The sequence below is a fragment of the Lissotriton helveticus genome, chromosome 8 (assembly GCF_964261635.1).
Source record: "Lissotriton helveticus chromosome 8, aLisHel1.1, whole genome shotgun sequence".
In the NCBI taxonomy this organism is placed as follows: Eukaryota; Metazoa; Chordata; class Amphibia; order Caudata; family Salamandridae; genus Lissotriton; species Lissotriton helveticus.
The window spans coordinates 389,728,000-389,740,492 of NC_136069.1; the positions used below are offsets into that span (position 1 = coordinate 389,728,000).

The following is a 12,493-nucleotide window of genomic DNA, read 5'->3' on the forward strand; positions in this document are numbered from 1 at the left end:
CCTTATAGTTAGGATTAACATTTAAAAAACCTTAGCAATTCGCTGAAAAAACCACAAGTTTCAGGGATGTTTCAGTAAGGCTTACATTTCACTTGTAAAAAACAAGAGAAATTCAGCCATTATAGTTAGCTGAACTTACTATAACTTGCGCCCCTCAATGCACTGCTGATATCATATATTACAACACTCATTACATGGTCAGTGCATCACTCATGACATCACTGAAGGTTATATTAGGGTATGAGGAGGTGCATCAGAGATTAAGTGGATGATGTCATTTGAGATGTCATCAGTGACGTCATCAGTGATGTCATCTGTGATGTCACTGACCATGTCATGAGAGATGTAATATGTGACGTCATCAGCAGTGCATTGCTGGGGAGCGAGTTATTGCAAGCTCAGCTAACTATAACGGCTGAATTTCTCTGGTTTTGTACAAGTGAAATGCCAGCCTAACTATAACGTCCCTGAAACCTGTGTATTTTTCAGTGAATATCTAAGGTTTTTTAAATGCTAATTCCTAACTATTATGTCCCTGAAACCTGTGTTTTATTTTCTATTATTATTTGGATTCATTTTCCTTTTTCACATTTAATTAGCATTTCACTGGTATTTGGTTTAAGTTTGAGATCATAGATATAGAAATTGGCAATGCTGGAAAGGAGGGATGAAACCACTGGGCGACTGATGATGATTAATATAACATCTTTACAGATAACATATGTTTTCGTCCTGCAAAGACCTAAATTACATAGCACAAAATTGGGCACTGTCCAGAATCATGAAGCAGGGATTATGAACTACTTAGTATGATTTTCTTAATTTGTTTTTAAAGTATCACCATAATGCATTAGAAAACATTTATCAACTCACACAAATTATTGTGGAATATTAATTTGCACTTTATATATATACAATTTGGTATGTGAATAATTGTATAATCATTTTTTGACATTAACTATGACTGTGTGGACGAGTCTGTCTTCTCTCCAGGAAACGTAACAAGTTATTGCAAACTTCCCACAAGTCTGTCTTTCATCCTAACTATTGTTTACCCACTGTTTTTATAGAAAATAGAGACAGTGGACAGTGACTCTGACAAAGACCGTTCTGGTCAAAACGTGTCAGTCCATTTAATTTCTTTTCCAGAAATTTTGGAGTGCGGTTTTCTCTGTGCAGCTGTGTGAGGCTTCTGAAAACAAAAAAAACAAAAAAAAATAAAAAAAAAAAAAAATATATATATATATATATATATATATATATATATATGTGTATATATATATGTATATATTATATACTACTATATCATAATATTATGCTCATCCACCAGCAAATGACTACATAATCCAAAAGTAAGTTATTTAGCCTCAGTCTTTATCATATCTCTGACACCACACCAAAAACCATATGGAGGAATCCCATCATCTTCTGCCTTTGCGTATGGAAATTGGAGTGACACAGCTATTGACAACTTTGAGATTTGACCCTTCTGCATTTACAGTGTTCAAGCACAGAACATTCTGAGACACAGTTAGAATTTTTATAAGCTCTTGTTTTTCCTCTTTAATACCCTATATCTGAAGTCGTCGTCTAAGATTTCTTTGGTGGTTCATATTTTCTGGGACAAGCATCAACATATAAAGAAAGACAAAGCCATATTTCTTTGAAGTAGCTGTCTGCTATACGAGACTTTCAATTGCTGTCTTCCATTTTAGTCTTGAGACCAGTTATTTTTTAATAAAACAACTTAATTGAATTGCCCTCAGATACAAACACCTAAGTTACATCACCCAGGTCTCAGTGAGTAGATTTGAATTTTGGGGCACAGTCCAAGAAGTCCCTTGATTGGAGGAAAGGTAATACACAAATCATTCCCATATATTTACTGTGTATGACAAATTTTCAGAGCTATCTCATTTGCAGTGTTATTTCACATACGTGATTTAGAGATTTCTGGGATATTCAATGCTGCGTGTGGCTATGACATCCACTCCAAGCTAAGTCGAATGTATGGGTCACTGGTGTACATCAAAGTTATGATGTTCAGAGATTTTCCTAAGGGTTATTCTGCACTATTTTAAGCGAGCTGCAGTTTACTGTATTTTTTACCCTTGTGTGAAATTAATTTCCATCATACTTTTTTCTTTCTCTGTAGAAGAGCAAGTCTTGCATCAAAAGTAAGTTATTCCAGAAACATCATATTTATATTTGTTATAAAAATATCTTACTGCTCTAGACCAGCAACTCATGCATCAAAGGTAAGGTATTCCAGAAGCATCATGTTTACATTTGTTTTTCAAATATGTTACTGCCCTAGATCTTATGTGTATGTATTTTTTATTGTCGGTACTTTCAGACACTTCTATACAAAACATTATTGCTCGTCTATTGTTACCATCCCGAAAATGTGCAGTACCAATTTTACCACTAAATATGATGATGGGTCAGGGGGCCGTGGCCACGGACGTTTGGAGTCACACATTTGAATACCATGCTCCGGCATTTGAGGCCCTCAAAGGCGGTTATCCTGAACCCCTGGAGCCCAAAGTAAGCTGATATGGTGGCCGAAGGTGGAGGGGTCCTAGTGATGCCAGCAGCAGTCATGCCGCTGGCGAGTCGAAGGTGCAGGGAGCCATCTGAGGAAGAGTGGAGCCAGGCTGCAGGCAATGAAAATGGCAGCTGTCACGGGGAACTCGGCCTGAGTGGACCCACCTGAGCCACAGCAGAAGTTCAGAGGAACCCAATAGGAGTTTTGCCTGGGAAACCAGAGCCCTGGAGACAACGACAGGGCTGTGTGACTGGGGAGCCAGTGGTGCAGGAGCTGTCCAACAAAGAAAGGAACTGCAGTGAGACAAGAGTGTAGTGAAGGAGGACCAGGGGGTAAGAGGGAACTGGAGAGCGTAGCTGCACACAGGCATACTGCGTCAACTCTCGCAGCAAAAAGGCCCTGAGGAAGAAAGAGAGATGGCGAAGAGCAATGGAGGGGCCCTCAATCCTTTGCTGCCGGGTGGCATGGTGGCACTTGTTGGTGGTATGCCAAAATAGTTGCTGCATGCAGGCTCCTTTGTAGGAGCATTCAGTCGAAGCCCATCCCTGTGCCTGGCAATCTCTGTGTTCTTGGAGAAAATCCACCAGGGTGCACCAGCTGGAGAATGCTGCCCGAAATGGGATACCTCGGTGCAGAGCAGTGGCAGTGGTTGCTGATACGAGCCTAGAGGCCCACATGGGAGCATTATTGGCAGCCATTAGAGACATAAAAATGGTCCTAGAGCTGAAAGTTGATGAGTGGACCAGGATGTGAGCCTCCAAAGGGCCGACCACAGATGGCTGATGGATAGAGTTGTGAAAATGGAGTCTGTCCTCGCCCAAGTAGGACCGACAACATCAGATTTTTCTATCTGTGTGCGAGCACTGGAAAAGGAGGTAGCCACCCTGTCTGAGAGAATAAATGATGCTGAAAGGCAATGTTGCTTCATAAATGCACAATAGTAAGAACCCTGGAGAAAACCGAAGGCCCCAGCATAAAAATATTCCTCGAGGAGATGAAGTCCTCAATGATGCTGGGGGTGTGGGGCAAAATATTGAAATGGATTACAGTTGAAATAGTTGTGAGGAAGCTTGGCAGCTGAGTCAGCATGGGTTTAAGCAGTGCCGGGAATATATCCAATAGTGAAATTCTCAAGACAGTCTCTCTCTGATGAGGGGATCTCTGAACAGGAAGTAAATTGAGAGGAACCTTGTTCACCAGTGGTCACGTCAATGACATCAGAGAAGATCACTTAACTGGGCCCACAGTCAACTGACTGCGTGCACATGACAGGTAGGGCTGCTTAGGCAGCCATTGGCATGACAGCCGGCAACAGACTTTGATTTCCTGCATGGGCCGAACCCTGCAACTCTTGGTTACTGAGTATTATTGTCAATGTTCACATTTCGATTCTTTGATGTGAAGGGACGAGAAACACCTTGGTCATTGGAGAGGCGGGTAGTTCTAAACCTGCAGCACACGAATGTGGGGGATAGTTTGGGGGGGAAAGAGGACGGTTGAGGTCTGCAAAGTTGTTTACATATATCCACCACTACCACAAAAGAGGCCGAGGAGAACGCTACTGAGTAACACATGGTATGTCCTTGGACCCACCACACTGCGAAGGGGCTGATACTTAAGCTGCTCTCCTGGAATGTGAGCGGCATGGGTAGTAAATTGAAGCAGGGCATAGTAGCAAAATATCTGAATAGATGCAACCCTGGCATAGTCATGTTACAGGAGACACACCTAGTGGGAAATAACTGCAGATTTCTTAACCGTTGTGTTAGACCTTTCATTCTAGGTATGGTTTCCTCCTGTCTTTACTGTTTTTGCTGACTTCACTTTTGCTAGCTTTAGGAATCTGAGCACTTTACCACTTCTAACTAGTGCTAAAGTGCATGTGTCTTTACTTAAAGCATGGTAACATTAGCATATCCACAATTGCCATATTTAATTTACTTATCAGTCCACAGTAGAGTGCACTACCTGTGCCCAGGGCCTGTAAATTAAATGCTACTATTGGGCCTGCAGCACTGATTGTGTCACTTACTTAAATAGCACTTTAAACTTGTCTTAGGTCTGCCATTGCTACGTCTGTGTGTGCAGTTTTAAACTGCCCTGTCGATCTGGCAAATTGACTTACTAGCAAGGTCCAAACTTTCCTTTTTATTAGGTAGCGGACACCTCTAAGGTAGGCCCTGGGCAGCCCCTGGGCAGGGTGCAGCATATTTAAAAAAGTAGGAAATACGTTTTCACCTTCTTCTTCACCCTTGTCCTGGACTTGTTCTGAATTTACCGGTAGTTCAAGACATCACATTTATGAATGTTCTAATGTATTGACCTTTTGGCATTCTATTTGATCTACATGCATGTAAATCTTCAAATGTGATATTATGTTATCATTGCAAAATGTTTTTCTAGGTTGATCTTCACCTGACTTAGATGATTAGTCTCCTTTATCTTTATTGCTCGACCTATTTATTGCATTAGCATTCAAAGTTATTTTGTCATGTTGGAAAGATAATTCCAAGTTATCCTCATTGACCTGGTGGAATTTCATTTGTGATGAACACAGAATTGCTACTGTTTCCTCTTCTATTTTATCTCAGAAAATTAAATCAGATCTTCACTGGTTACCTTTTACATCTTATCTTGCTACACATGCACCTGTATCTTAAGCTACTTCCTCTTCTTAATTTCATATTTCATTCTATGTATTTATATCTTCCTCTTTTATCTTTTATGTTTACTTTCCCTCCCTTTCATTTACTTTTTTTTCTTTTTCTGTTATCATTTTCTCATCTTACATGTATATATTGAATGCTTATATATTATTTGTAATATGTGTATTGCTCTGATAATGTTGTTATATTTTCTTTTTCTTGTTTTTGTTTATCCTTAAAAATTCAATAAAATTCTTAAACAAAAACAAAAAAGTAGGAAATGTTCTTTTAAAGTGTTACATGTCCTGGTAGGGAAATGTTACTATATTTCTTTTTTTCTGTTGTAAAGCCCATGTTTCACAATGGCGAACATTGTAATTGCCCTATTACATTTTATAAGTGTAATTTCCAATTGAGAAGAGATGGGGCCCCTACATTTGGTGTTTCTGGAATTACAATTTTAAAACACAAGTTATGGTGAAGTTATTATTTGTTTTTGGGTATCACCCCCTCATCAGCCAGGCTAGCTTGAATCCAGTGGCACAGTAGGAGGGAGAATCGACAAAGAATGCAAGTACCCGATATCAAGCACCCTCTATTAAGATTAGGTCATCAGGGAATTCCATCACTAAGAAAACAACAGGAGTAAGGAGTTCAAGTTCATCAACTTTCCCACTATCAGGAGTCCGAGAACAAAAGCTGCATAAAACTGTGGGTGAACCATTAGTGCCACCCATAGCATCACAGAATGTGGACAGTAATCGTGTAAGTGGAGAACCAGTATATGCCAGCTTGGAAAGGTCTGGAGAGGCAGCTATTTTAAGGAAATCTTTCACCATAACCAGGTCAGACCTAATAGCACTTCAACATACACATTTAATTGAGCACACCGAAGAGGAGACAGTAAATTAGGGAATACCCATAATGGCTAACCAATCACAACCCAAAAATAATTCCATTCTGTTCATCCCCGAATATAAGTCCAGAGGCAGAGGGGACATCCTCAACAGAGGGAACAAAATACAACTGTTACTAGCAATTGACAATTTGGCAGATATAAATACAAACAATCTTGAAAGAATTGCATTTAAATGTATCAAGGGGATTTCAGAAAGAGAAATAACCGAGACGTCCTGGTTCTCAGAAGAAATAGTAAGGAGGATTTTAGCAGAGGAAACACAACTGAAAGTATGGGGGATAAAAATACAACTTGATCATAAGCCTGGCTACCCACATCCATTAATTCCAAGTAAAAGAGACCAAGGGCACTTAGCTCCTACTTCAGTGTGCACACAACAGCAATCTGTATTGAAATGCGCCCGTAGCACGAACGCTCGACCATCTGAAAGGAAAAACCATCAGCAAATACTCGAGCCTGGAGACTGGTCATGGCTAGCTAAGACCATAAACCGACAAGTCGAGAGCACTTGACATAGGCCAAAAGAAACACAGTCAGGGGACACTAACTTACGAATTTGCTCTTGGAACATAAATGGTCTGGGGAACAAAACCTCGGATAAAGAGCGTTTGGTTTACTTTCAAGGCTTCGAACTTATTCTACTCCAAGAGACATGGTTAGAAGAACCCTTTCACTTATATGGCTTTAAAACCCATCACAGTCCAGCAGTGAAACCTTCCAAATTTGGCCATCTAAAGGGGGGTTTAACAATTTATTCTTCAATAAAGAGCATAACATCGACTAAGGACGTAAATACCTTCACATCTCCAACTAATGCAATCAAAGCTCTTAAAGTGGACATAAGGGAAGGAAATATCAACCAACACCTTTTACTCCTAAATATCTACGTACACCCGCGCGATAAAATTAAAGGAGCAAAAATAGTAGGGGCAGAAATAACTAGATTACTGACAGAAGAATCAACCACAAATATACTAATATCGGGAGACTTTAACATGCATTTGATGGGGCCACAGAATAGGGACGAGCTCCTTGATGAGCAACACATTGCCTGGAATATTCTTTGTCAGGAGCCGAGCGCCAGTAAGCGACAAACATCACACGCTAAGAACCTTGTTAAAGAGCTGGAATATCTAAGCCTTGTGGCTCTCAACGGGCGCTTTGCTGGAGACCAGCCACCGGTGGCAACATTCTACAGCGCAACCTCAAGCACGTTGATAGATTATACTTTTGTATCCCTTTCATTCTTCAGTAGGATCTCAGGTTTCCAGATCGGGGACCATGATCAAAGCGATCACTTACCACAAGAAATTTCTACTATCTAGAACATCATTATGTGATGTATTCCTATAGGTTCTGAATCGATCCCCCTATTCCTGACCCTATTCTAGTTAAACAAACCAACAAGTTAACTAGCAGTCAGCCCATGAGGCAGAAAACCCCCATGATGCAGATACCGTTATCTGACGCAGTCACACTACGGCACAGGAACGTGTTATCTGATTAGGTCATAACGCTTGCGATCTAATTAGACAAGCGATATTCCTCCAGCCCCTGATAAGGCATACGGAGTTCTCATAACAAATCAAACCTATGACAACCTGGGCAAAACCCTGCGGCCATTGTTTTGATTTCACCGAGAACTTCAGTAAAAGAATGTGCTAACGAGCAAGTCGTATGACATCCTTATTGACGTATCTATGTCCATCCTTACGTCAATCTCGGCACCTTAAAGTTATAAATATTACCGATCTTGCCCTATGCAAACACACGCGTGGTGACGAGACGGAGCAGCCATACTTGCTGAAGCCAAGAGCAGAGCAGACCCCGCTGGCGCAGCCCCGCCTTCCTGACGCGCTGAGAGACGCGCTGCTTTCTCCTGCCGAGAGATCCAGCCCCGGCGTTTCTGGGTAGCCCTCGCAGGCAGCCTGGAATATCGAGACCAGAGAGAGAGATACCATTCCTCATTCATCCTAACTTCCAGGTACAGGACTGAATAACCCCTCACAGAGAATTCTTTAGTTATTCACTTGGCAAAAACAAACTTAACTTAAACTGTAACTTTCTATTCCCGCCCACGTATTAGACTTAGGTCAGGTACATGGGGTAGGCGTATCTAGAAACACCAGTTGAGTACGTTTAGTCAAATGTATATGTGTATGTAATATATTTTATTCATTTTAAAACATCTTATGGCTTAGAAACCATATCAATGTTTTTACAGTATTACTTTATACTATTGCTTTTAATGTATGCACTTTACTTAGCTATAAGTATTGCAATAATATCGATCCATTTCTCTTGTATGAGAAAAGAGACTGATCAATAAATAACACCTTTTTATTGAACACGCCCGTCTCTTCCTTTTCTCTACATTCTGATGAGACTAAGAATGCACGTACTGACTGAGTAAAATAATTTGCCTTTTGTTCACACGACTCTCGAGATTTACTCTTGATTAGGGGAGAGCAAAGTTGTCATGTTCTATGGTTGTCAGAAACTAAATCCCTTCTTGTCTAATCAGGGAAGTTAATTCCTTCCTGAACATTCGAGAAAGTTTCTAGTGAACTCTGAGCTAAGCTGGCAAACCCAAAACTTTAAGTCTAGTATCGACAGTATTAGACCTAGTTAACGTCTGGTCTAGGCCTTTACTGCTGTAGGTATTATTCCAATGCGCAGAGCCTATTGGGATGATAGGAACTACACTACATGGCGCCCAACGCGTTTGGAAAGGGCGATAAAACTATCGTAAGACATTTAGAGTAACTCAGTCGTGCTTTCTCACTCAGACCCCTTTTCCCAAATACTCCAAAGACGTCTGGAGTGGGTGAAAGGTTATATCCGCCAGACCTCGCAGGAGGGAACTCCTATGTATGGTTCTTGGTATAGTCAACGTTGAAGGATACACTGTTCCAAAATATTGTGCATCTAATCTTTGTTTCCATAAGAAACCTGATCTGCAAACAAACAAAATAACCTTCAGGACAGTAAAATGTCAGACAATGAAGAAGAAAGAGAGGCAGTTAGATTAGCAGCTGAACTCGCAGCGGCTGATGCTGCAGCACTAGATGCGGACGGGGATATAATACTCATCCCGGTCATCAAAAGGAGATCTATAACCCTGAAACTTATAGAAAATGGACTGACACCTAGAGGTGGCACAGTCATATTCGTAATTGAGGCACACGAATATCGTCAGACAGAGGTATATTATTCATGGATACATTTTCCAGCAGCAAATGCTGTAACAAAGTACTTCCACTATTACAAAATAGAGGAACCTCCTAATGAGTACACTCCTTTCGAGGAGGTGGAAGTACCACTCAAATTCCAAGAGCATTTGCTCTTATTTGATGGCGCCCTAAAACATAACAATCACATCACCAGGCTTGGTCCTTTAGGCAGACCAGGAGCAATGTGGCCAGTCCTAGCCGGATACACACCACATCCAGACATCAATGGGATGTCTGTAGCACAGCTGTTAACACAGCTAAAACAATTAATAAAAATTCATAGACAATTAGTACAGTATGTGATGCGGACTTCAACAATTCAGCCAGCGATTAAACTTCCACAGCTGACCCCTCACCTGGGGAACACAAATAAAATTACACCACAGAACATCCAGTCTTACCTAGGTAAAGTACCGGCTAAACGGGAACAAATACCATTCTGGTTGGCACAGAAAATAACCCAAATAGAGGCGGTGTTTCCTGACACCACCCCGCTAGAAAAACACAGGATTCTGACTATCTGTCTTCCAATGGGAATCGCACCACACATTGAGGACTGTGACACTTGGGGTACAGTCTTTGCTTCCATCTACACAAAAACGCACGGTGTTCCATCCATTTCGGTGATACCAGATGTGCTAAAACAAATTCAAGACGAATACGGTCCAGAACCTGCTTTAACTCTTGGTATGAAATTACTAAAAGACTTCAAGCAGGTCTCGGCTATACTATTAGCCAACATAAAAGGTGAAGCAGCAAACGTGGCGATCCGCCAGAGGTTAAAAGAGACAGATATAGCAGACCAACCAGCTGAAATTGCCAGAATCATAGAAAAATCCTATGAGGAACTAGGTAGAGATAGTTTAGGTGGAATACCAGTAAAACCGCAACTGACTGAAAGTCCAGAAAAAATATTTTTTAATAATAATTCACCAAAAAAGAACTGGGATGGAAACAAACACTCCAATCCTAAAGAAAAGAAATTCCAGTCCCGAGGAAGGTCTCCTAGGCGAAGAGAAAAATCTCCGAACCAAAGACACAGGTCACCCCAGAGTGACCCCTCTGGGAAAAGATATAACCTTAGAAATAGGGATAATATTAAAAAACCTGATAGATATCAAGACATTGATACACGTCCCTCTCAATCTTTTCAGAATTCCTCGCAGAAATCGGAAAGAAGAGGACGATCAGAACAAAGAGAAGAGCACGCCAAGTCCAAAGACAAGGAACCTGCTCAGCTAAAAAAGAAATTACAATTTCCAAAAAAGAAGGTAGCCAGTATCAAGGTAGTTAACAATGCCGAGAATACTGAGGACACAACTGAAAAACGGGGAATGGGCTCAGACAATGCTAGACAGCGCAGCAGAAGTGAGCATAGTTCGCAAAGTCCTTATGAATCATCTGGAGACAGTGGACACGAATGAATATCTTCAAGTGGAAACTGCAGACACCAGGGTCAGCAAACCTCACAAGATATACGAGATAACATTACGTATAGAGGGAGATAAGACTAGGAAAATAAGGGGACTATTTTGGGATAACCTCTCCGAGGGCTATGACATCCTTCTAGCTGAAAAAGACTGGCCACCAGAGTTTGTCAGGGAGTGCCCTCATGGCGAAGAAATAATTATGCCTGCCTTCTCAAATCAAATTCCAATTCATAAAAAATACACACTGGCCAGAAAATGGGCAGTGGCTCTAGCTCCTGCTTTATATAAAAATCACGTAGTATGTGATGAGGACTCCCCTCCTCACAAAATCCAGTTAAAATCACAACCTACTGCACAAAGGCAGTACCCAATTAAGCAAGAAGCTCAAAAACAGGTAAATGAAATACTAGATCAGCTAGAATACCAGGGGGTGATTGAAACTTGCACCTCACAAATGAACAACCCTTTGTTTCCGGTCTCCAAACCAGACAATTCATATCGTCTAGTTTTGGATTACCGACACCTTAACACATGTTGCAAAACTTTTGCAGTGCAAAACTCACATAGTGCTGCACTAATGAATAACATAGTGCGCAAAAAATACAAAACAACCTTAGACATCTCTAATGGATTCTTTTGTCAAAACATAGCACCAGAGAGCAGATATTTAACTGCATTCTCAGTAAATGGCACTCAAAAACAATCCTGTCGGTTAGTCCAGGGGTATAAGAACAGCCCGGGGGTATTCTCAGCGAGAGTAACAGAATTACTACAACTATATGATGATGAAGCATTATCTTATGTCGATGACATTTACTTAACAGATGATGACTTGGAGACTCGCTTGAAAAGAGTGAACACCATAATACTTGGGTTCGCAGCTGAGGGTTACAAATTCAACTTTAAAAAATCCAGAATTGCCCATCTGACAGTCCTGTTCTTAGGATATGAATTATCAAGTGAAGGCAAAAGCCTGGCTGACAATTTCCTAGAGAAATGTGCCGTACTCCAAGCACCTAGAACACTAAAAAACTTACAGTCGATTCTAGGCTTCCTAAATTTCGGAAGAACATACATTGCAAATTACGCAGAAAGGGTCAACCCCCTTTATGATCTAATTAAACCAGATTTTAAAAGATCCAATTGGACTAAAATACACACAGAAATTTTGAGATCCTTACAAACAGACATGCTAATTAAAACAAAATTAGAAACACGTGATAACACACGCAATCTTGTGATTCGAGTCATCCCAGGGAGATGCGGATTCACATACCTGACCTCTAATGAGGGAGAAAAGGTACCAATTGCATTCAAATCACACTTGTACACAGAAGCTGAACAGAAATTCAGCAACAAAGAAAAAATTGTTCATGCAGTTCAAACCGCAATAGCTAGAGAAAAAGACATAGCTGACGGTAGACATATCACAGTCAGAACAGCTGAATCAGCCTTTGAGGCATAAACAACACCGTGTAATTTACCAACAACAACATTGGATCCAGAATGGTTACAATGGGTGAATTCAATCACAACGGACAAAGTATACTACTACTTTGACCCAGAACTAGAAGAAATGGAAGATCTAGAATATGAAAAAACATACCCTCTGCCAGCTGACATTCTGCCCTTACGACATTACGCCTGTGTAATCTATACAGACGGACATGCTCAACCCTCCGTTTGGGGAGAACAAGCATACAACCCCACATGTGAGA

General features: G+C 40.8%; 1 protein-coding gene across 2 annotated transcripts in view; it reads left to right on the plus strand.

Annotated features, from left to right (window-relative positions):
- Window positions 1-12,493, plus strand: part of LOC144771653 (uncharacterized) — a 945,479-nt gene that overhangs the window by 771,364 nt on the left and 161,622 nt on the right. For both annotated transcript variants that reach the window (XM_078656010.1, XM_078656011.1), the window contains one exon: window positions 2,156-2,177. In XM_078656010.1, the coding sequence (XP_078512136.1) occupies window positions 2,156-2,177 (22 nt within the window). The remainder of the gene's footprint in view (window positions 1-2,155; window positions 2,178-12,493) is intronic.